The sequence below is a fragment of the Mauremys mutica genome, chromosome 9, assembly GCF_020497125.1.
Source record: "Mauremys mutica isolate MM-2020 ecotype Southern chromosome 9, ASM2049712v1, whole genome shotgun sequence".
Lineage (NCBI taxonomy): Eukaryota > Metazoa > Chordata > Testudines > Geoemydidae > Mauremys > Mauremys mutica.
The window spans coordinates 98,514,559-98,540,228 of record NC_059080.1 but is presented as its reverse complement, the minus strand read 5'-3'; the positions used below and the strand labels follow the sequence as shown (position 1 = coordinate 98,540,228).

The 25,670-nt window shown below is 47.2% G+C and overlaps 1 protein-coding gene across 4 annotated transcripts in view; it reads left to right on the top strand.

Annotated features, from left to right (window-relative positions):
* The window catches only part of DIS3L2 (DIS3 like 3'-5' exoribonuclease 2), a 257,856-nt gene that overhangs the window by 187,590 nt on the left and 44,596 nt on the right, over nt 1–25,670 (top strand). For all 4 annotated transcript variants that reach the window (XM_045030053.1, XM_045030051.1, XM_045030050.1 and 1 more), the window contains one exon: nt 9,932–10,011. In XM_045030053.1, coding sequence (XP_044885988.1) covers nt 9,932–10,011 — 80 coding nt within the window. The remainder of the gene's footprint in view (nt 1–9,931; nt 10,012–25,670) is intronic.

The following is a 25,670-nucleotide window of genomic DNA, read 5'->3' as shown; positions in this document are numbered from 1 at the left end:
GGGGGAATTTGACTTAGGACGTTGGACCACACCCTGCAATCTTGTGAAAAGTGTTATGTCGTCTGTGATCACGCAGAGAAGACAGGTCCTCACAGTTCATAACAACCCCATACAATAAGGTGCCTGGTATTCAAAATATCGATCTGGGAAGGATGAAAGGTTGAGTAAGCCATGCTGGAATCTGGACTTTATGGCTCCAGGGACCCTAGACATTTCACACCGTACTCCCCAGTGTCTGTAAAAGAGTGGGATGGAATTTAAACAGAAATTAGTGTGTGTTATAAATAGGGTATTTTTATAAATAGGGAATATTTCCAATTCCAGTTGAATGGTCAGCAAAAAACAATTTAGAAAGGCTGTTTTGATTGTGTTTGTTACTTGGCAGAGCCCTTATCATGTCAGTACAGTACTGTCCGTGTTTTCATGTCTTTATCTCTTGGGTGGAAAGTAATGAGCTTTGATCTGTCTTCAGATGTAACTCCACAAATATCCCTAAGGCATGAGACAGTGCCTGGATTCCAGACTGATCTGTGTGCCTGAGATCTGTGAGCTTCATTAACATCTTAGCAGGGGAAAACAGTTAACATGAACAAACCTAAGAAAATAGGATTTGCCTTATTTGATCAGACCCTAGGTCCATTCACGCCCTGTGTCCTCTCTGCACCAGTGGTTACTAATGGGCACATTAGGGAGAAACAAAAACTGTTCATAATGCCGGGGTTACATTGGGGGCCCGATTTAAACACTTGAATGTATAAAACCTGCCTATCCGTTCATTCTTGGCCCCTGAAAAATACAAACGTCGGTTATAATCGTGTCAAATAATAGGAACAGCAAAGTCCACCCCGCCGCCTTCAGCCACACACAATACACAGAAAAATCTAGACCTGTCCAGCTCCACCCATCACCTGCAAAAACCGTAATAGAGGAGCTTTGCACGGGGCTCTTCAGGTGCCTCTCTCCACATAATTTGACATAGATTAAAAGTCAAATCAATCACTCCTATTATGTTTTATCAGTTAGCAGCAACAGTTGCATACGAGATGCAGTACAGACCGGCAAGAAGGCTAGTTCCTTTCCCTGCCCTGAAGATCAGGGAATGCTTTAAACAAAGGCGAGGGGACAGGATGTGAGAAAAGCAAAAGGATCGAAGAGTGAAGTTTGACATGCATCTCATTAGTGCCAGGCTTTTTTTTTTTTAATGTGGCATTTCCTAGGGATGTTTTTCTCTTATTGTAAAAAGCAACAGAGTCCTGTGGCACCTTATAGACTAACAGACGTATTGGAGCATGAGCTTTCGTGGGAAAGAGAGATCGAAGGACCCCATTTGTGTGGGCTTTTCACACAGCAACTGGAGAGAGGAAAGATGCTTCACTGCAATTTGTTAAACTAGAAGCATTGGCAGGAGGGCTTGGGACAGGAGCAGAAGCAATACCAGGAAGTGGTTAAAACTCCTTTCAAACAGTGGATTAGATTTCAAGGGTTGCCCCTTTGTCCACGTGTGAATGAATCTCTGTAGCCTGTAACTCCTTGGCTCAGGTCCATAGACACAGGATGTGATGGTGGCACCTGAAATGGCTGAATGATGCAAAACAAATAAAACCCAAGGCTAATTGTGCTATTTGAGCCCTTTGTAGGCAGAAGTGAGTAGGAAGGAACCTTTCCCCCACTGAAGGTATCAAGGCTTTGAATACAAGTTTGTGAATGAAAAGGAAATGAACTTTTAAAAGAAATCAAAAACTTTCTTCTGTGGTTTATTTGTCCTAAGTCACGTCTCTGCATCATAAGTGAAGGGCTTGGCCTGGGTTTTTTTCTGTAGGATACTTGTGATTGGGACCTGTCATTTTACAAGCAGCCACTTCTGAATGCCTTTGTCCTGCGAAAAAGTTAGCTTGTTCTAGGTTCCTTTGATTGTTCGGTTTCAACAGCTGCTCATCCCTTCCTGTTCCTGCTTTGTATTGTGGCTGATGGGCTCAGTGTTGCTAAGATGTCAGTGGTGGGTGGCTTTATTTATGTGTGGGGCTGGGAGTAGGAGCGAGTCGTTGCAAATGCCCTCTCCCCCTCCTCCTGTCTGAGGGGCTGGTGGCAGGGACTGGTTCATGTCCTGCTTCCATCCATGCCTTGCAGGGAGAAGCAGGAAAGCAGGACTGTGAGCACAGAGGCGGCAATAACTGTGCTTCATGTTTCTCTCTGTGACTGTCAACTAGAAATGTAGGCGAATGGGGACAACTGAAAACCAGGGGGGTTTGCTTGAAGAGGCAAAAGGGCAAACGTGAGGTGACCACCCAAGGCCTGCGGAACAGCAAATCTGTACCTAGACGCTGAGCTTGGTCAGGGCTGCCCCCTTTCCTTAAAGGCACATGCCCAGTAAAGGCCATTGAGCTAGCAACGAGCTTTCCTGGCTAGGGTCCTTCGATCACTCTCTTATTAGACACGTTCTGGCTTTCTTATGGGCTTCAGGAGAAAGGCACAACCTGAGCGAAGCAGAATCTCTGCTAGAGATCACTCTCCTGAAGTTTCTAACTGCAGTGCGAGTAGGAAAGCACTCTGGAGAGAGGAGATGCACTGCATTCAGCGTAAGTTTCTTTAAGTGAAAACACAGCTGTGAGGTTTCCAGACTGCGCTTCTATTAGGGATCGTTCAGTCTGACCGGCCAGCATCACTACAGACTTTCCAGCTCTAATGAATTGAGAAATCCATTCTGAACAAGATTGAGTTTGATGGCCCTGTGTGCAGGCAGATGGATGTATTTTTAAAGGACAAGGTGCCAGAAAGCTCCACAATTACGTTACTGGAGCAAGGCTCATTTTTTGTGGTTTGAAAAGTGGAGTGTCAGGACTTCAGGGCTTTTTTTTCAGGTCAAAACTGAAGCTTGGGCGGGGCATCGAAACCTGCTTGTTCACTAAGTTTGCCTTAAAAAACTCCCTGGAGCTTGTCTTAGAGTGAGAAACCTTTGTTCCTAGAGAGAGGTTCAGTACCAGATCTTGGACTTACTTGATAACAGGGCAATACTGAAGTCACCTCTTTCTTGTCGATAAAAGCAAGGCCCAGAGAGGGACATGCAGCGGCAACGCTGGCAGAATTGATCACGGGCCAAAACGTTCGGGAGACTCTGTTCTGTTCTTTTCCACAGAACCTTCGAATCCGTGATGTTTCTGTGCCTTTCGGACCACGTTCTGCTCCTCAGGCTCTCGCTCAGGGGAATCCTGAGCATTCCCACCGATTGCAGTGGAGTTGCTTGCAAACTAGGCTCCTACTCAATGGAACTAAGCGTGGCAGAATCTGCCCCGTAAATTGCTCCAGGGCTGGGAAACTTGAAATGTTTGACCTGCTTATTTAAGCTGAATTGATACTACATCTCTGGCGTGGGGTGTGCATCTGAAAAACCTCCCCTCTCTGTCAGAGGACAGAAGGTCTCTGGTGAGAGCCAAGGACTGGGAACAAAGAGGAACCAAGCCAAACCATTTCTCAAGGGATGCAAACATTCGCCCAGTCAAGGCAATATAGGTACTGGCAAAGTGTCAGAAGCCGGAAGGCTGCTCCTTCCTAACGCTTAATCCTGATTTGAGCTGTCTGGCTTTGTCACATGCCTGGGCTTGTAATTGCTGCAGGTCTAAACCTTTTGATTAAACATGGGGACAGCTGCTGGCTGAATTGTCAAAACCACAGCGAGTCGTGGGGTCTTTGGGCCAGGGACAAAGGGAAAGCCCCTGGCGTGGGATAGGGCAGCCCAAATTATGCTCTTCCTCCAAAGACCCTTGTGGGCCCCTACAGTGGCACAGAACCACCAGACCGCAAGGCCCCCTACACCTTCAACGGCCCTCGCCTGCCTGTGGCCAGGTGTGGGGCTGGCAAAGCCAGCTTTGAGACTCTCCCAATGGGTCTACTGCACCGTGAGCATCCCCTGGGGAGGCCTGTTCCCTCTCTGGTGCAAAGGGGCTTCAGTACAGGAGCGAATTCCCCTGTGTGAGCAAATTGGAATGAGCCAGGAACCTGCCTGAAAATAGGAGCTGATATCCCCCCATCCCCATGAATTCAGCTTTGTTTCTGCCAGGCTCTGCCATTGCACTAGAGGGAGTGGTCCCGTACGGGATGGTGTGAACAGAAGAGTCACGCTGCCCGTTAATACACAGCTCCAGTATTGCAGCACCCAAGTGCCCCAGTCAGGACCCGGGGTCCCCGTTTTGCTGAACTTTGTAACGGCACAGATAGAAGCAGTCCCTGCCCAGAATGCTGGAGGGATGCAGCCAGCGGAAGGTGATGCCTGTCTGGGTGGGCAGTAGGAAGAACTAGAAGTTGTTGGTCCAAGAGAAAATGCCCCTGCCCTGCCCGTGACTGGAGAGCAGAGAATTCAGGGGGGCAGGGTGAGAGCTGGGAACATGGAGTTATAAAATAATAGTAAAACCTAGCGCTTGTATAAGCTTTTCAGCCCTCGATCTCAAAGCACTTTGCAAAGGAGGGTGAGTATCACTTTCCCATTTCACAGGTCAGGCAACAAGTGCACGGAGGGAAGTGACTTCCTCAAGGCCAACAGCAGAGCCCCAGGACCCAGTAGTACCCAGCTCTCCTTAATCCCAGTCCATGGCCCTGTCCACTGGGCAGCACTGCCTCTCGTTGGAGTGCAGAACTCTATTCTTGTCTCTGCCTGAACTTATCTTCCTCCTGCTCTTTGTTCTAATCCTTTCTGGCCTGGGATGCACGTTGAGGCTTTAATCATTTGTATGGAGTTTTGAGATCTTCTGATGGCAGGCAGTGCAGGAATCGAAGAACATCCCCTTTCTGCACTGACTCTGTTTTCCCCTCCAGGATGACAGAAATAGAGAGCAGGGCAGTATTTAACAATCCAGGGAGCTGTGGTGTTGCACAAGTGGGTTTTGCAGAGATAGAGTGGGCTAGGTGGTTCCGAATCAGTGTGATGTGACCTCTGTCGAGAATGGCGTTGAGCAGCTAGATCTCATCCATCTCTGGCTTCTATGAACCGCCGCTTGCCTTTTGTCTGGGGCTTACAATTGTCTCTGACAGCTCTTATTCACATACCTCCCTACCCCTCCGACATCTTCATTATTGATGAGGCTGGTTTGGTAGGTAAGATTCTGTTCTCAGTAATGGCACATTCCAGCTCCCTTTCTCACGGAATTCGCCCATATGGCGGGAAGAGGGTTTCTTTGTGTGGAGAGCGATTGAACTGGACACGGTTCTTTATTAGACCGTGGATTTCAGGGGTGTGCTAGCTGAAGGGGGCAGTGCAAGCCAAATCGCACGAGAACACAGACGGGTGAGACATTTGCAAATGCTCTCCTCCTTCCCCCAGTGAGCCGGAAGGCATGTGATAAAACCAAGAGATTGAAAATGCGTAATCCAGAAATCGCCTGCTCTGAAGGGGTCGTGGTCACCATGACAGGGTCGCACTGAACTTGTAGGAAACATTCCCCCTGGCACAAAGTCAGGAGGCTTTTATTTGGAGATGGGTGGCCTTTCTGTGTTTTGTGTCCGTTTGTTCGTCGGTTGCGCTGCAAGTCTCTGGGTGCTGACGAGGAGTGGGATGGGGGGAGCAGATTCAGAGAGCAGCGGCTGTTTGAGCAGTGCTGTCAAATGGACAAAGAGTGGAGGCATCGCAACAGCTCGTTTGGGTTCTGAACTGTGAATGTCCAGTGACATCTCTGCAGTTGTGGAGCAAATCGAATGGGATGAATGATAATGCAGATAAACTGCTCAGGGAAATTTACTGTACTAGTAAATCCCCCCAACCTCCCATTTGACTTTCTTAATTCAGTTAATCAATAGAATTCCTACTATTTAGTTAATGGGTTTTGGGCAGGAGTGAATGGAGAAGATGGTTATATAGGATGAAATAGTAAGGATGGTGTTGTCTGGTGGTCAGGGATCTTCATAGGGACTAGAAGAAAAGGATGTGTGAGTTTTATTTCCAACTCTGCCACTGCCTCTCTGTGTCATTGGGCAAGTCACTTAACTTGGTTTACCAGTGCCTCAGTTTGCCAGTCTGAGAAATAGGTATTCTGATACTCTAGGTGGATTTTGTGAGCTATTTTGGCATGTCCGCTGAATTATATACGTAAACGGAGGTATGAAAAGTTCAACTCTGCTCTAAACTAAGCCCTCTCCCACATTGTTGGCTATTTTACTCTGACAGTCTGTGTCTGAGTCTGCACGGGCAGACATAGTTCATGCAGCTGGTTCTCTGAGGCGTGCGTTAGGAAGTACCTGTAGATTTGTTGTAGCCGTGAGAAGAGCTAAAGACGTACGGGTGGGATTTTCAGAAGCACCTATGTGACTGGAAGCACAAGTCCCACTGGAAGTTGATGGGACTGTCTGATACGATCTCCCACTAAAAGTCAGCGGGGTTTGTACTCCTGCTTCCTGTTATGGATTTATCTCTTTAGAATGATTTAAATGGAGATGGGAAACCAGTAATCCAGCATTGACGTCCTCATGGGCAGCATAATACAGTCCACTAAGGCTAGACTCGCCCACAATTTTTGAGACAGTTTGCATCCCACAGTGCTCAGTTGGTTCTTCTAGCCCTGTTGAATCTCTTAGCCAAAAATAAGACTGGAGAAAAGCTTTCTGCCCACCCCTACTCCCCCACAAACACCAGAACTTAGCCAGAATCCAGTGTGAACCCCCCATGTGCGTGCACACAACTCCCCATCGAGGGCTTGGCCAGAGCATTATTGCTACAGATGCAGAAGCAGACACGGCCCTTTGTTGTTGGCAGTGGTGACCACCTGGAAAGTGCAGAGCAGCCCAGCCCTTATCCTCTCACTCTGCCCTCTGACAATGCTCCTGGTTTGGCTTCTGCTGCATTCTAGCCTCTAGCAAGTGCTGTTGCAAGAGGTCAGCAGAGGAGCCATTCTCTTTCCATGCCTGCTTTAGCATGCATCTACCATCAGCTGTTCTGGCTAAGGGGTGAGCTGTGGGTACCTGGGATCTCTCTCTCTGGGCATTTCTTTCAAGTGACCTGCACTTCTCTCAGAGTGGAATCCCGCAATCCACCCCACTTCTGTCTGGATGACTGGATTACAGCACCCCCCGTTTTCTAACCATATTGCCTCCAGCAGGTCCAGCTGAGTGGGGCTCCTGGTGCAGAGTCCTCTCTGGGAGCTACAACCAGCTTGGAAATGCAGTGACTGAGAACAGCTTCTTCCAAAGAGTATCCGTTATTTATTCACAGTAACACCAGAAGCAGAGAGGAAAGGGTTAAACGTAACAAAAGCCTAAATGCATATTGCCATACTTAGCCCGTCCTGGCCAGGTTAGGGAGGTCCCCCTTGACGCAGCACCCCCAAGCACTGGGGTGCACTCCTACAACTGCTGGCTTGGACTGTCTAGGGCTCTCTCCCATACCTGGTAGCGTAGTTAGCCGCTGGCTTTCCCCTGGAGTGACCAGAAATCTGTGTGTCTGACTGTGGTTTCTCTTCCCAAACTTTTCTCTTCCTTCCTCGTCTCCGTGAGTGGAGCTTGTTCCCGGCAGTGCGTCTTGCTGGAGAAAAGGAGGTTAGTTGTGCAGCACTAGAGAGGCTGAGTTAGTTTGCCAGAATCGTGACAGGGCAACATGTGAGCCCTGAGGGTAGCTTAGTTCTCATGGCTGTCGATCCAAGGCTGACATGGACAGACTTCATAACGGTGTCAGTGGGTGCCCGTCGGATTTGGTTTGTCAAGGCTGATTGAAATCAGACGTACAGTTTTACATCTTCCTTGCTGTATTCCCTCAGTATAAACCTGAAATGTGATTTATTGCCTCTTTCCCAGATTCTCCAGGGCTTGTGTGGCCAGGGAGAGCTGGTATTAGTTTGGCTCAGGATATGGATTCCCCAAGTGATTCCCCCAGGGCCTAAACGTTTTACAAAGGCCGGAAAGCTTTGGTTAAACCGGCACAATTGAAAATAAAACCCATTTCTCATCTGGCAGCTCCCAACTCCTTACTCAGTCCACTACACTCTAGTTGTTCCACAGGTGGGTCTTAGAAATTTGCTGCTAGAAGTAAGATAACTGTGTCCCTAGGAAGGTAGCTACTCACAGGAAATAGGAGTATATGGAACATGGCATTTCGTTCATCAGTGGCTATTAACCAGGATGGGCAGGGATGGTGTTCCCAGCCGCTGTTTGCCAGAAGCTGGGAATGGGCGAGAGGGGATGGATCACTCGATGATTCCCTGTTCTGTTCATTCCCTCTGGGGCACCTGGCGCTGGCCACTGTCGGAAAACAGGATGCTGGGCTTTGATGGACCTTTGGTCTAACCCCCCAGTCTGGCCGTTCTTATGGCACTTATTACCCGGATTGACACAAAATAAGGATGTGTTTATTTACTGGTATGTCCAAGGAGTATGCATGGGATAGTGATGTGCACAGTAAATAACTGAGGGGGAGTGTATTTCAGTCACCTGGCAGGGAGCTGCAAGACATGCAGCAGTTCCAGTGGATTAGATCTCAGCCTTGTACTTAATTCTCTATTCAGGAGCAGTGATGACTGAGTTTTCAGCAGCTTCAGTTTTATTTGTGCAAGAGCACACTGTGTTACTTTGTATTGGTTATCCTGTCGAGAAGGAAAAATCTGTACAACAGCTAATGATCCAGAACATCGGTTGTGTTAACAGTCTACTGGTAAAAAATGTTTTATTACAGCGTTTTCTCCCTAATAGGCAGTTAATTTCCGTTAGCAGTTTCCTTGGAGTTCATAAGCCAGAGGAATTTGTAAATAAATGCAGTGGCTTAGCAGTGGGCTCTTCATCTCCCTGCATTTAAAAAGAACAGACCCACTCACTTCAGATTCTATGGGTCAAGCCTCTAGAAAAGAGATGGGCTCCCCAATGCATTTCAAGTGTCCTTCAGCAGCCAGGTGTTCATGGACCCCTTTCTTTAATATTACCATTCACCTTAGATCAAAGCTAAAGCAGCCCTACCTGGGATTAGATTTCTAAACATAGTTAGGCACCAAATTCCTATTGGTTTCAATGGGAGTTTGGTGCCCAAATACCTTTAAAAATCTGGGCCCTGGTACATAAATACCATCACTACTTTCTCCAAAGCACACTGCCTATTCTGTCCAAATGCTGCCACCCACCTCTTGGGTCTAGCATGTGATGATTCCTCTTGATCAGAGCCTCCTCCACTTCGATCAAGAGGGACCCCCGGACAGCCGAAGCCACACCTCCATATTTGAAAGGTCAGCCCCGTTCTGCTTTCTGGTAGCTTAGGCTATAGAGACATTCTCACTAACCAGTTCTCCCTGCAGAACTCCTTTTGTTCTGACTGCTGTCGAAACAGGATTCGTTTTTTCCCCCTTAAACAAAACTGAACTAGGTTACATATGAAATCTTAAAACTCTTACCGAATCCCGTCTTGGACTTGCAATGGAAGCAGCGTTCCAGGTCACATCCTAGCCTCCTGCTGGACACTGGTCCAAACTACAAACCCTCCTAACAGCTCTTTAATAACTCTGCCCAGAAGGAAAAATCTGTCACCTTTCCCTCTGTGGTTTCTCCTCTGTTCTAATGCACTGGAGGAATGAGATGAAGCCGGGAAGGCTTTCAGAGAAAGAGGCTCGTGGGAACTACAGCTGCTGATGGAGAACACTCATTTCTTTAGTGTCTGAGGAGAACCGCAATAGCTTTGGTGAAGGGATGTGTGTGTGGGTGGGTTTGGAGGGGTGAACCGTTATGACCCATACATTTCAGAGGAACCACAAACACTTTATAGTAACAAAGGGTGGAAAAAGAGAGAGCTTTTCTGCAATGCATGTGACTTTTCGCTGAGGTTTGGAACCCCATGTTATATTCCAGGCCACAGTGTTTGCGTGTCAGTCTTGGTGAGCTTGCTTCCCCCCACAAGCCTTTCATGAAGTTGCTGTAGTGAGTGAGAACTCGACCTAAATGTGCTTTTCTTTTCTTTTCTTTTTTTCCCCCTTTGCAGCTGAAGCTCTCGTTTACATTGGACAAGGAAAGTGGGATGCCTCAAGGCTGTTATATCTATCAGTATCGGGACAGCAACAAGTAAGTCCCGCAGATGATTGCACACAGGGCAGACACCGAAAGGAAAACGTCACTGTTCATGTGCCCTACATTCCCTTTCATTGGCAGAAGGATCAGAACTGCTTGTACTACTTAAATGTAGATTACAGTAGCTTTCAGCCTAGCCCTAAGATGGAGAGTGACTTGTAGAGGCCTCATGCACAAATGTGTCAGGCAAAAGTGAGGCCAGGTCTTCCAAAGTGCACAGCACCCACAGTCTCAAATCTGTAGTTATCTGCATAGCAGCTAACAGCTGCTGGGTATGCTCGAAAATCTGCCCTGCGCTCTCCAGTTAAGGAGTGTTTGCTCTGAAGTTCTGGATGCTTTGTTGGGGTGATTCTGATGGCATGGAGGTAACGCCTCATCTCCTTCCCACCACCCTGCTCTCTCTCTGCTCAAACGCACGTGCAGATTCACTTTGTGGCTTGCCATTTGTCCTCCCTGAAATCCAAGTGTAACTATGCACTCTGTTTTTACAAGACACCTCCAAACGGGAGCAGAGTCTCCTCAATTTCTAGGTATTCCTGCATATTTTTACTGGCTGCTGTAGTGAATTGGCGCCTGAGACGTTTTTATTTCAAATCACATTCTGATGATCAAATTGACAGCAGCAATCCAGGTTAGGATGTTTCTGTTGTCATGCTGGCTAAGTTGTCATGAATACCAGGGTATCAGAAATTCAGTTTCTCACCCCCACCCAGGAGTTGTATTTTTCTCCAAATTTAGAAGCTTAACTTAGAAGAAGGGAGTATAGAGAATTGTTAAAGGGCAATCCATTCAGGAGTTTAGCCCACTTTTGGACCGCCTTGAAAGGATCTGGAGAACAATTGCTGAAGTATCATTTAAAACAAAATCAATCTCTTTTTAGGCGGCGAACCCTTTTATGGATGTATGTGTGCATTTATTTAAAGGGGGGGTGTATTTTTTTGAAAGAGGAACAAAGTGTCACCCCCACCCTCCTTCCATCTCTGGAGCAGCAGTTTACAAGGCCTGTGCACAAAGCTATCCACTAAACAGCTCAGCCCAGGAAGTGTAAATACAAAGAGTCAGTAACAACAGCTGCACTAGAAAAATAGGGAAACGTGCTGGTTAAACGCAATGGGATCAAATCCACAGGGAAAGAATGTTTGTTTTACAAGCTTCTAGAAGGGGATTGCGCACAATGGGCGGTGGGGAAACTATGAACCATTAGACCTGTTGGCTGGCTTGGGTTTTTTTAAGGATGTTTATAGATCCAGCACTTCTAATTGTGTGGTATATATCTTGAAAATCAGCAGCCCTATTTTCTGCCTCCTCTCCACACATTTTGTGCGCACTTGTGCCATTGTTTTAAGAAACTTCTGGGGCCGTGGGGCTCTTTTCTTTAAAATCTTAGGCCAATAGCATTTCAGTTCGAAAAGCTTCTTTCTTTTAGCCACTTTGCTGGTCTGAGTAAAAACAGAATCAGATGCGTTGAAGGGTTGAGTGAGAAACAAAGTAACTAAAATATGTTGAGCACTATTGATTCATAGCTGTATGGTTATGACCTGTATTTCTGGCAGGTTTAGCATCTGAGACCCCCAGGCTGCTACCAGCTATGACCACATAAAACATGATAGCCAGGACTGGTTGTGTAGCAGCTGATGCGAGATCTATAGCCAGACCTAGTGTAATTGTTTCAGATGGCCCCAGATAAAATATTTCTTCCAGTTCTATCCCAGGTGGTCCTAGTTCTGTACTGCAAAGGTCATTTAACCAGTCACAGTGGGCGAGGGTCTCCATTTTGTAAGGAGAGCCATAACATACGAGTTATCAGGGATCATTTTGTATTATAAGAGGATGTTTATCCCTCTGGGCCCAGTACATGCAGACCAGGAGGATGGAGAATACTTGCAAAATATATTGGAACATGGAGAAAAAGTAGGTCTTTCAAGCTTAGTAATAAGTCTCTGTGCATGTGATACAGCTTCCGTTTCCTTGCCAGTAAGATGATCCTTTATCAGAAGGTAAGCTCAGTTCTAAGGAGAGCTACTTTTGTGCTGTCCAGTAGTGATGGTGACAGAGTATAGTAACTTCATGTGCTCTGTGCCTTGGTTAACAGCAAGAGGTTTTGCATTGGATTAACTGACAGTAAAACGGACAAGCATTTGTATTGGTCTCATTTTCTCCTTCCTTGCCAACCCAGTCAGTAATGCTGGGAGGAAAAAACCCTGGTTCTCAAAGCTCACCCCTTTTCTTGGGCTCTTACCTACAGTTTTATCATGATGGTCACAATCTTCCCTTTGTGGTTTCAAAGTGCAGACTTTTACGCCTGGTCTACACACAGCTGATAAGGAGCAAGCTATACCAGGAGCAACACTTGTATACTGGTATAACTGCGTCCCCACCAGGAAGCCTGGATTACTTTAACTGCACTGGCATAGTAAAAATTTTGCAATTTTTGTGTAGACTGTGTCTGAGTGTTTGTGGACCATGAGAGACATGTTGACAGTGTTCTGTGACTATGTGATGGTGTCAGACAGCAGTTGGAAGTGCGTCTCCTGTAGCTTGGCCTCGCCTAGAGCAGTGGTTCTCAGACTGTGGGTCAGGACCCCATTTTTTAACGAGGTCACCAGGGCTGGTGTTAGACTTGCTTAGGCCCGGGGCTGAAGCCAGAGTCCGAAGGCTACAGCCCTGGGTGGTGGGGCTCAGACTTCTGCTTCAGCCCTGGGTGGTGGGGCTCAGGTTTCGTCTTCAGCCCTGGGTGGTGGGGCTCAGACTTCTGCTTCAGCCCTGGGTGGTGGGGGGGCTCAGGTTTCGTCTCAAGTTTCGGTCCCCCTTCTCGGGGTCGTGTAGTAATTTTTGTTGTCAGAAGCGGGTCGCAGCGCAATGATGTTTGAGAAGTGCTGACCTAGAGCATCTAGCTTCAGAGTGTAGGGGATGAGCCTGGAACAAGTGATGATGATAAAGAGTTGCAACAGGACAGAATAAATCTGATTGCCGTGTAGTTGCTTAGAGATGGGAAGTGGAAACGGTCCCTCCATTTACGGGAGCCTTCAGTGCTGTAAGGTGGTGTTCTGTCTCTATCCACAATTCTTTGTTTCTTGAGTTCTCTGTGAACGTTCTCAGTCATTCAGGCAGGGACCCATGATGCTGTGATGCTTCTTCCAGTCCCTCCTGGAGATGGCTAACCCTGCTCTGACCAGAGGGGAGCAGCAGAGAGCAGTGTATAGTGGCCTTGCATTTGCTGAACAAAGGAGTCATATTTTTGAAATCTCTAGCCTTAAAATGTAATTATCAAAGTAATTACATTTTCTAAATTACCTAGACTTAGAAGTGCAAGTACCATGCAGGCTCTCACCAAGGGTGATGTACCGGAATTTGTTGCCCTTAAGATAACATTATGTTAAATTTTCATTAACTCCTCACTGCAGCTGCTACTCCATTGTCATGCTTTCAGCACTGTGGCTATGGGTCAGTTGCTGTGTATTATATATAAATCACCTGTTCACTGGGGACAGTTACAATTATTTCACATTTATGGGCAAAATGCATTAGGGAAGCTGGAACCCAAAACAAGTGGCTTATATTTTCACACTGAGGGCTTGAGAGATTGTCACGCAGAGCGGCACACCTGAGACGGGATGGTGGAAACCAGCTGGGGCATAGCACCCAGCACAGCAGTTGAAGGCAAGGCCCCAAGGATATGAGAACACCGAGGGATATGAAGAACAGACCGGTTCTACCCCTAGCTATGCACCCCCAGCACAGGACTTCACTGTGCTTCCTGAACCCACCAGAGTGGGATTGGAACCAGGGCTCCAGGGAACCCTGGGTTTCAAACACGAGACTTCATCCATGAAGGTTCCCATCTGGCTGCTGCTTCGCAATTTAAACTGTCATTGTTTCGTTAACATGTTACCTCCTTTGTGTAAGATAAAAGTCCTAAAGCATAGCCCTGGGTTCAAGCAATGTCGTGGAGGTCAGTTAAGAGGCAGGTGGTTGTGGATGCCCTGGCCTACTGCCAGATTAACACGCCAGCTTTTCACCTTGGAAAACCTGAATTTAAATACTTTGGGGCAAGAAAGAAGAGACATGTGGCCATCTCAGGCAGCTCCCTGCTGGATGGGGGGCCTTTCCCCCGCTCTCCAAGCCGTTATTATTATTATTATTTTGTATTCTAATAGCAGCTAAATGCCCCAACTAAGGTGAGGCCCCACTGTGCTAGGCAGTGTGTAAATACGGACTCAGAGGTAGTCCCTGCCCATAAGAATTTTACAGTCTAAAATACAAGACAGATCCAGACAGACAACAAATATGCAATTGTCAAAAGTAACAGTACCGCTTCTCCCCACTTCCCACGCTCACAAAACCACCTCTCCCCCACCCTCCCCTCTGTCCCGCTGTCAGTCAAACTCCTTCTCGGCGCTTGTTCACCCCGAGTGCCTTCCCTCCACCCTCCCAGGCGCCAGCGAAAACCAGGCAGCCTCACTCAGGTGGAGGCAGTTTTCATTTCTTTTTTTAAACCTTGTTGTTTAATTCACCCTAATGGGCATAAATAGTTTTTATTCAAAAGGGGAGCAGACCTGCCTCTGCCATGGTACTGACCCAGTTAACCAATGGGAGTGCTGGGCTCTCCTGAAATGAGAAGGGGGTTGAAATTGTGACGGGGTGAACAACATACTCTGCGTATGTGCACCCGGGCGCCTGGTCAAGGGGAGTGTGGGCTGATTCATCTTTGTTCTTCTGACCATGAAAACCCGGCGACTGACACTTATAAATTGTACGTTTCCTGTCGTAGCCCCTTCCTCCAATGCCATAGCGCTGCATTGCACATCTCCCACCTGGCACCTCCCCCGGCTCCGTGCTAGAAAGAACCCCCTCCCTTTAGGTTTGTGGGGCAGGCACAAATGAAGGCAATATGTTTTTCTGGTCCCACAAATACCTTCTATTGGGGGTTAGCAGCCTCTGTTGTCCTGTGGGTTTAGAGGTGGGTGTGATTGCGAGAGAGAGAACTGGTATCTAAAATGCAGTGATTGGACACAGTGCTGTGGTCCCTATACAGAATGGCAGGTTAGACCTAATTCCTTACAGCATGTCAGAACTAATGATGCACAGAGAGGTTTGGCGAATTTTGATACCAGTTTTAGGAGTGCCTTCGAAAGGAAAAGTGTGCTGCTGGAAACCTTGCCGACAGCGTAATCTTTGTTAACGGCCTCTCTAACACAAAACCAAAGCTCTTCCTTGAAGAGTCGTCGTCAGCTCTGTCAAGGCACAAAAGCAGTCGTGTCCAGGGAAATGACAGCGTCCCTGCTCACAGTGCTACAACATGGCTGCAGCCGGTGTGGGGTTGTAGGTGAGGGAGGTGGAGTACAGGCTTTGAGACTATCCTCACGTTGTGTCGAGAGTCTCTCATGCTGTCTAGGATGTAACAGGAGGTAAGGGGATGCAAGGCCATATTGGCCTAAACCCTTGTTTCACTGGCTCTTCTCAGCCCCCACACGCAACCACCGCAGGTATCTCAGTGTTTCAACTGAGCCGCAGCCTGTGACGGCAAATATTTTCCCTTCCAGTACAGAGATGGCAAGGCCCCGATACAGGGTTTTTTGTAAGGATCTGCAGGTCTGAAACCCGGCTCTGCTGCTCCCTGGGCGACTGCTGCGACCCAGCAGCTGTAATTGGCAGTGGCTGACCGGCTGTGAGCCTTGTGAGCCCAAGCACTGAAGGACCTGGGCCCACAGGATAGGCCTGCTCCCTGTTTGATTACTCCAGGCGCACTGCTTAAGCCTGCCGGGGAACTAGGCAGATCCCCAGCCAGCTGCTGTGACAAACCTTGTTCCGAGCCTTGCCCCAACCCTGCTCCTGCTTTCTTCCTGCCCTGCTCCAGCCCTCCCTCCTTGCCTGGCTTCTGAGTCTCTCTGGCCCTGGGCTCTGGCTGCAACTTTCTGAGGCTGGCTTCACTCGCTAGGCCTAGCCGCCCACACCGCGGCTGTGACAGTGTGGAGAGTGGCGCTGTACTGAAAGGACCGTTTTCAAGGGATGCAGTAGGACAGACATAGGAGGCTTTCTCCCCAACACAAGAGCAGGGCTGGTGGTGTTTCTAGCTGTAATGGGAGACTGACTGGCAACATGGAGGAGGACACTCCAAAGAAGGAGGTTGAGTAGACTTTGGAAAATCATGGAAAATTTGTCCTCAGAACAAGAGTAGTCGGAACCCAGAGATCATTTGGCTTATGGCTGATCCTATGGAAGAAATTAAGTGCAAGAAAAACTGTCTCCTGTATTTGCTGCAATCAGCATAGAGATCAGACATGTTTTCTATGTACTATCTGTCAATCTAGGCAGGCACTTACATGGCACCCACCATCCTATTCTCTGAATGCCTATGCATAGTAAGTCCAGATTCCTAATTATTTTCTATTCCTCTGAAGTCTCTCCAATTGGCAGGCTCTCTCAGAAGGAGTGCAGTGTTCCCGGTTCCCTGTTACCCAGAGACCTAAAAGAGAGGTGCTGTTGGTCTGTGACAAGATGCATCCCATTAGGCACCCCCTATTTGCAGTGGTGTTTTTTGCTTACATAGCACATTGCAAACTCCAAACTAATGTGCTGTCCGTGATCACCTCAGTCTTTCAGCATTATACTGTTTTCCAGGTCTCTCCCTCCCATTATGGATGACTTTTCCTCCGATATATCAACTTCCATTTTTCCAATGAATTTCACTTTAATTCCTCACCACGGTTTGGATTTGTGTCAGGATTATGAATTTGTGGTGGGGTTTTGTATGTTATCTTTGGAGTAGCTTTCTAACCCCAAGAGAACAGGATCTCAAATAGAAACACACTTAGAGACCTTTTCCTGAGGCAGTGATAGTCTACGGATCACTTTGCATTTCCAAGGATCCCAACGAGATTTACAGACATAGCTGATGTACAAGCTAGACAGGGAGCACTTCGTGCATCAGTGAAATGGGGCCACCTTTGTGTAATGCTGCCCAACTCTTTAGGACAGCAAGTGAAAAATGTCTGCCACTGAAACAAAAAAATGACTAGCCTTTCTGCACGTAGAACAATGGTACATTATGACATAGCCGAAGATGCTAGCGTTCCAAATGCCAAGGTATATCCAATTCTGACACTCACAAGCTACTGGTGACTAATGCTCTTTGTGTTACCAAGCTCTCGTCTGCAGTTTTTCCGTAAAGTGAATTTAAGACAGGCAATTATGAAGCAAGACTTAAATCAGGAGAGCAAGCCTGTAATTGTAATTGAATTGTTTGAACAAGTCGTTTATCACTTACACATTAGCTCACTGCTTTTATTGCTGCTCTTCTGGGCTGCCGTTGGTATGATGCAGTCGGAACTTTTGCAAAGCATCATTGCTTAGTATTTATTCCTGCTTACCAGGAGAGTCACTTATTAGAAGTGATATGGCCGTAACGTATAAACCAGCTGATACAGCAGCAGTGACTTTTTCAGCTCACCTGACAGATACGTATCAGACGTGCTGAACTTTAGCACAGACGGGTCACTTTCCTGTCAGATGTCAATCAGGTGAGCTGGCAGGTTCATGATGTTATGTTCAGCTCAGTGTACTGAGTTTAAACTTTCAGAACTGTCCATGCACATAATTTGTGCAAACAGCTACCCTGCTGCATATGCAGCTGCATGCATACAGGTCTAAAACACCTGTCGGGATCACACAGTTGCCAAGTGTCATGTACCCTACGGAGGCAGCACTAGTTGAATTGTCATATTTAAATGAGATTAACTGGCCTTCCTAAGAGTTTTTGATTTCATAGTCAGCAGCCGGCAAATATGGCACTTTATCCTTCTCTGATTGGTGTCGTTTGGGGAGATTGCTTAGGGAGCAGTTTCTCTAATTTGGCTTGATTTGCAACTTGTATGTTGGACGTGCAATCCCATGCCAGTGTCCAATTCCAGGTCTGCAGCACCACCAAATCCCAGGATTTCATGATGCAAAACATCTAGCATATATGTTTGTAAAGTCCTGTGCTGGACATAGGAAGTGCTTTGTACTAAGAGTTGGTTGGCTGAAGCTTATTAAATGCCTTCTTTGGCTTTCAGAATCAAAGTGCAATTAGGGCTCTAAGCCTCAGTGTTGCATTCGATCATTGTAGTCAATCAGCTAAGGCCATGGCGTCACGTCAGAGTCACCTCAGGTGATCAGCCTGGGTTAGCCTAGCCCAGGTGAGAGCAGCCACATTGCAAAGCCATGTCAGTTACTGTGCCCTTGCTAGTGGGTATTGCTAAGACTTCTGGGGGCGTATCCCAGAGTTCTTTGTGCTTTGCTAAGCTGAGCTGTTCTGTTATTTTCTTCCTGGAGAACTTGTCCTGTGCTTCCAGGCGCCTGCGGGGAATTGTAGGAAGGCTTTGGAGGACTTTCTGCACCTGAATGATTTAGCCTGAGTCCTCACTGCAAAGTGGCTGATTACCAGCCTGAGTGAAAGCAGCCAGGCCAGCTTGCCTGGGTTTAAAGCACCACCAGACTCAGGTGGGAGGGGGCTTAGGGACAACACCGGAATAAATACCCAAGTTAGCTCTGCAGTGAAGACAGACCCTAAGGAAGGAGGTGACTGAGCAGGATGGAATTCTGCCGTGTGATGCAGAGACTCTTGTTTTCCATTTACTGAGTTGGCACCAGGCTGTACCCAAACTGATGTATATTCTCTACCAGCCAAAGAGTAAATCTCTGCCACAGTTGACTCTCCATGGCCGGTAATTGACTCTGTCCACCATATGTAAAGGTAACCCAGTCGTCCTGGCTGCTGCACAGCTTCAGTATATGCTAAATTGTCAGGCAGAATTAGTCCAGCTGTTGCGCTGTAAAACTCCCAAGGAAATGGAATCCTGTTTGAATAAGACGTGAGCTTGGTTTTGTACATGCTACAGCAAACAAGACTACAGGACGTAACCCACAGAACAGAGTTAGTCACCGGAGGCGTTCTGCGGCAGCCAGCGGAGTAGCTGTTCCCATGCAGAAGAGACCTTGTTGCAGTTTCATTCTGAGGAAACTGGCCTCTTTAAAAGGACTTTGCCCAGGGTACTGCTTAGTTTCCCAATCTGTCAGCATTGAAAACTTCCTGATAATAAGTGTGCAGAGTCTTGTCTCTCCAGGGTGCATCCATTCCCTGGCAGAGCCCTGCCCTCTCATCTGACACCCTGCTACTTAACAGTGGGTTTCTATTTTCCAGGTGCTATAGAATTGGTGACTAGTGAATCCGCACAACCTCCCTGTCGTGGGTACTGTAAACAGTCCTCATGGAAATAGCATTGGGTAGAGATGTCAAGGCATGGCCCAACCCTGTGCCCAGGTGGAAGCTGACGATCCCAGGGCACTCACCAAATGAAGGTTCAGATGTTCCCCTCACATCCTGGCTAACGTTCCTGCTCGTGCTGAAATGAGATTGAATGTCCAGAACTGCTATAGTTGTTGTATGGTTCTTGTGCTGTCAGTATCTCTCTGAACAATGCCGGGAGATCAGATTAAGAAAATATCAATCTCCTCCCTGCTCTTCCTGCTCTCATCAATGAGCTGCAGGTCCTCTAATATCAGGAGAGGCCATTTTTTCATATTGCGCAGATGTGTGTGACCCGTTCCTTTTAACCTACTGTTGGCTGCGGCTAAATCCCTGTGTGTTCAGCCACAGCCTCTTAATAGCTTCAGTCTGAATCCTTTAGGAAGAGATGTAAAGCCTGCTCCTTAGCTGTAGGAGTCTGGGTATCCAGTAGCTGTCAGGAAGACAAGAAATATACCTGCAATCACCGCTGAGGCACAGAAGAATGCTGTTTCCATGTGTATTCACTGAAGATCTGTCTACATAATTGTTTACTTAACAATAAGCTAGGAAGCAATCAAAAGCACTTCCTCCCCTAGATATGTCTGTGCATAGCACCTGGGAACACTGCTGCTTATAGAAGTGTAACTAGCCACATTCTCATTCCGCCATGTCCCAGGCACTAGCGCTCAGGGGGGCAGGCCAGCACCGGTCTGAATGGGTAGGGGCAAAGAATTCTAGTTAAGGGAGAACTCTTCAAAAACCAAGTCATTTTCAGCCTGCTACCCCAAATGGCTGGGCTGATTTTCTTCACTTACCGGAAATACTCCCTTGGAGCTGAGATCAGGCTAGAAAAACATCGGCCCTGCAGGAGGTGCTTTTGCTTTGGTTTGTTGGGTTTAGGTTATTTTGGTTTTGCAACAGATTTTTCATAAAATGAGGACCTGAGCTGGACTAGCTCCTGCGCCCTGGCTCTGGAGTCTCTAACACGCTACGACCCCCCCATGAGAACTCCCATAGTAAACCAGGTGAAATCTTGTTACTGGCCTTCTGAAATTGGTGTTGGAGGGGAGCTTCTTTAGGCCTGAGATGCAGACTGCACTGGAGCTAAATATATGTATAGAAGCCATAATGGTGACCTTCTCAGTTTGCGCTAATGTCCTGCTTTCCACTTTCTCCATGATGTCAAAGGTCACCTGCCAAGGAAAGCCGGCAGAGCTGCCGGCGCAGGGCGCTGGCTCCTGGGAGCAGCGGCCTCATGTGCTGCTCCTTCCACCACTGCGGTTCCCGGGAGAGCCCTGCGGTTCAGCGGATACCGATTTCTATCTGCAGATATCCGCATCCGCGGGTATAAATTTGTATCTGTGCAGGGCTCTAGTCATGGAAAAATTTTTGTGAGGCGGGTGCGGGGAGTCAGTACCATACCGGTAAGAGTTAAAATCTACTTGCACCACTGCATACAATGCTAACAGATCTCGTCTATTCAGACTTCCTAGGTGACCTCAGGCAGGGTGACCCGTCTGTGCTCAATTTCTCCATCTGTAAAGTGGGAATGATCCCTAGGTTGCAGGGGTATTGTGGGATTAATTTATTAGCCTGTGTAAAGCACTCTGAGATGCTCTAATGGAAGGTGATGGAGGAGAGCCAAGTACGGTCACTTCTACACCAGCTCAGCCTTAATTATCAAATCAACAAGCGTGTTTAGCGCTCTTGCCTCTGAAGGTGGTTGCGCTACCATACTTTGTTTTGCCTCCAGTACTCATGGTGCTAGTTTTGGTTCAAAGTGCAGCTTGCAGCACTCATCTGCTGTACCGTTTTGCGCTGACCGATTTGGCAGCAATATGAGATCGTATGAATCTTAGACCAGTGCTTCTCAAACTGGGGTCCACGGGCCCCTGGGGGTCCACGAGGGTTCTCCAGGGGGTCTGTGGGACCTGCCGATCAACTCCTCCCCCACCCTCCCAGCGCCTCCTGCACGCGGGGAACAGCTGTTCACAGGGCGCAGGGGAGGAGCTGTGCTCGCGGGAGGGGGCAGGAAGAGGTGGGGCAGGGGTGGAACAGGCAGGAAGAGGTGGGGAAGGGGTGGAGTAGGGGCAGGGCCTGGGGCTGAGTGGGGGATTTGGGGTGTCCATGAAAATTTCTAAATCAAAATGGGGGTCCTCGGGTTGCTACAGTTTGAGAACTGCTGTCCTAGAACTAGTACTACCTGAGCTCCTCCCTGTGCTGAACCTGCAGCAGCCATTGGTTCACCTGCCTTACGCTCCGCCCTTCCCGCGCGTCTGTTACTTACTATCTTCAGGCAGCGTCCGTTTTCTTTTGAAAGGTTAATACGTTTTATTATGGAGTCCCTCAGACTGATCGGCTCACCCCTCAGCTGAGTGGCTTATTCAGCAGAGCCCTCGCCCCCAGTCTTACCGTCAACTGATTCCTACGGTCTCCTGGGGCAGGAATGGCAGGGATCCTGCATCACGGTGTAATGTTCAGGAGCAGCATCCACTTCAGTCGGTTGCACCTGGGGTGTCTTTAAGGTTCATTCTCACTGTCTGTGCTTCTCTCTTGCCCTGTGGCATGCTGGGCGTCTGGTCCACTGTAGCGTATAGGGTGGCCTGCAGGGGTGGGGATGCTAAAGTGTTGCAATAGCATAAGCTCTATATTGGACAAGGCATTTCATTAATGGATGCCTCACCCTGCATTTATGCTTCATGTTCCTTTGCAGGCTCACTCACGGGCAAAAGATCTCTCTCAACTGTCTGCATCAAGTCAGTCGCATCCCACAAAGATTAGCCAAACAGATTGAATCTAGGTTGCTTTGTCTAACTGCACACCATGAGCCGTTTCCAACCGGAGAGTCTCCCCTTTCCTTCTCTTCCATGTTAAAGGGAAGAACCTCCCTAAATTTCTTGCATGAAAGCCATGTGCAGTGCATTATATACTGCAGATTGCACTCGTGCACAAGAACCACCCTTAATACATCAAAATTCCATCTAATCTGTGTCATTTCCATAAAACTTCATAAAACTGCAAAAGATGTCGTTCTGGGAGGTCTTTGTTATTCCATATTATGTCCTTGCAGGACACTGCAGTAGGGCACGGAGACCCCACTTCTGAATGAAAGTTTCTCGACCACGTTGGTGCACAAATAGCAATACAGACAAACTAGCATTACTACCTCACATAGTGAGACCTGTAGCATTAACTCTTTTAAAAATACCTTCCAGTGTGATTGCTTGGTATGTGAGAACAGTCTGCACAGTTCTGTACAAGACCTGCAGAAAAACACAACCCCAACAAGCTTGCTTTCTAAAAGGTAAAGTTCAGACACTGGAAAGGGGAGAACTTAAAACTTCTTTTTACGTTGGGTGAGTGAAGGTGCCGTAGGGAGAGAGGGTAGTGACAGCGTGCTCAAGATAGGCTGACGTTTGCTTTGGGAGGAATTAGGATTTGGGGGGCAGGACAAAGAGGACTGAAAAAAAGGAATTAAAGATGGCAGAGGCGGTAGAGGTTGTAGGTGTGGCCTTGTCTACACTGGGGAAATTAGTACTTGTGTTTCAGCAACAGTGCAACTGAATGGTTGCTGTCAGTAGTGAAAGCATTAGTGAAAACCAACCTCGGCTGTCTTTACCGTTGTGTCTTGAAAACCTACTCTGAGCAGCTGCACTGTTGCTGAAAAAGGGTACGATTTTTTGTAGTGTAGACACATGCAGTGAGGGTTGAAATGTAGAGTTGTTTTGCGAGGCAGATGGTAGAAGAAATTTGCAGTGGAAGAAAATCCCCATGATCCCTGGAGGTGTTAGCTATTCGAAGACTACATCGAAAAGGCTCTGGTAATTAAAGGCAGAGGGGAGTGAGGATGTACCAGTTGGCCTTTCACAACACAACCCTACTATAGAACGCGACACACAAGCCCTGAGAACACAGTTCTTGGCCATTCCACACCGCTCTGCAAAGTAGTCTGAGACAAAGGGTATTTGTGCCAGGATCTGTGGTGGTATAAACCTCCCTAGAACTCCAATAAGCATGAGCCGTTGCCTTCGTAATGGGCAGAATGCCAGAGCATTGTGTGTGTTTATCCATGGGCTTCATTTGCATAATACTGGAGCGAGTTGCTGTTTGTACTTGACAGCTAAGCTGTTGACGCAAAGTATGATTTAATAGTGAGACGACTAAAATATGCAAATACAGCTGCGTAGGGACTGCCCAGAGTTTTACAAAGATTAGCTGTTAAATTGGCCAGTACGAAAACATTATTAACCAGACAACAGAATTGCTCATCTCCTGCTTCTGTAGCTCAGAGAAGCGGCAGATTTATTTAAAACCAAGCAAGCCCTGTATACAAAAGAGGCCCTTGTTAATGCCACATCATGTACTATGTCTTGCAGTGTATTTTGTTAGACAACAATGTTATGTTGTAACATTTGGGAACTTGCGAAGGAAATCTGTGATATTATTATGCAACCTAAGAGTTAACCTAAAACATGGGCCATTGGAAGGCCGTGTGGCTATTAAAGCATCTCCACTTGGTGGTTTGAGATTGCTTTTCGGCAGATTGTTTCACATGGGCATAAACAAATCAAGCATTTGATGTGAAGTCTGGGAACTCTAGTAGGTTCAGAATCATGTATCTAACGTCTACCCAATCCTGTTCTCTCCAGACAGATCAAAACTCTCATTAACCACCTTAAACATAACGGAACATGTAAAATAACCATCAGAGGAGTGAAGTCCTGGAACAGCCTTCCAAGGGGAATAGTGGGGGCAAAAGACATATCTGGCTTCAAGACTAAGCTTGATAAGTTTATGGAAGGGAAGGTATGATGGAATGGTCTAATTTTGGCAATTAATTCATCTTTGACTACTAGCGGTAAATATGCCCAATGGCTTGTGATGGGATGTTAGATGGGGTGGGATCTGAGTTACTGCAGAGAATTCTTTTCTGGGTGTCTGGCTGGTGAGTCTTGCCCACATGCTCAGGGTTTAGCTGATCGCCATATTTGGGGTCAGGAAGGAATTTTCCTCCAGGGCAAATTGGCAGAAGCCCTGAGGGGGTTTCGCCTTCCTGTGCAGCATGGGGCATGGGTCACTTGCTGGAAGATTCTCTGCACCTTGAAGTCTTTAATGGCTCAGACATAGGTTAGGGGTTTGTTACAGGAGTGGGTGGGTGAGATTCTGTGGCCTGCATTGTGCAGGAGGTCAGACTAGATGATCATAATGGTCCATTCTCACCTTAAAGTCTATGATAAAGAGAGATACTGTCAATTCAAACAACAAATTCAGGCATGTGACTTTTACCTTTTAGTGGTATAAGTGACACATACGACCACTAGAATTAAATGAAATTAGTGGGGAGAAAAGTCTACAGCATGCTTACTTTGTGCATTTGGTAGCACTTTGTGCCTGATTTTCAGAGGTTTGAGTACCTACAACTCCAGTGAAAATCAGGGGGAGCTTTGAGTGTGCTGAATGTTTGAAAATCAGGTACCTTTTTCTGTCTAGTCAGTTTCACGGTTTACCCTGTACAGTCAGTTTGGGTGAGTCACACAGCCACCAGAGAGAGAAATACACTCAAAAATAGGGAATGTGATCGTTAAACCACAGAAATTGACAGGAAGATTTGGGAAAATGACTTTTTTTTTTAATTGACAAGATTTCAAGTAACCAGTGTTGTCCTGATATGCCAGTAGCACAGTTATAAAGCAGCTGTCGCGATTCTTACTGAATAGTCAGTACAGCTAGTTGAATAATTGAAAAGTGTTTAAAGATTTGAATGCCAAAATTTGCCCATTCTTTTGCTTGTGTTTGTGGATCCCTAGAATTTCTTTGCTGTGAGTGCGTGCACAACTGCTGAGTTATTCATAAAAATGTTATGAATGGGGGATGTTTTTCACACTCTGGTACCCATGGTGTTTACCCGTGGTGTTTTCCCCCAAGCTAGTCGTGAAGGGTGCTCCTGTGCACACTTCAAAATCATCCCAGATTTGGCCGGTCGGAGAAAGATGGGAGGTTTTGAAGCAGAAGGAGGAGGGGACACGACGTGTTAAAACAAAAAAAAAAAAAAACCTGAGTCCATCCACTTGGCAAATGCATGAAATATGTTCAGATGTCCTTGGGTTGGACAGTTAACACAGCAGCAAGACAGCTTTCCCCAAATCCTAGGCCAGAGACTTGGCTGTCACTATTGCAGCTGTTCGAGATAGATAACAGGGTGTGAATGCGTCCTTTGCAGTTATGACATCAAGTGAAAACCAGGAGATTCAGTCCAGGCACTTGGCACATTGCAGGTGTTGTGTGTGAGATGGGAGAATAAACAGCAGCTCTACCAAAGCTCGACTCTCAGCCTTAGGACTCAGGCAATTAATTGAGCCACGTATGGCTGCAGGCCGTGGAACAG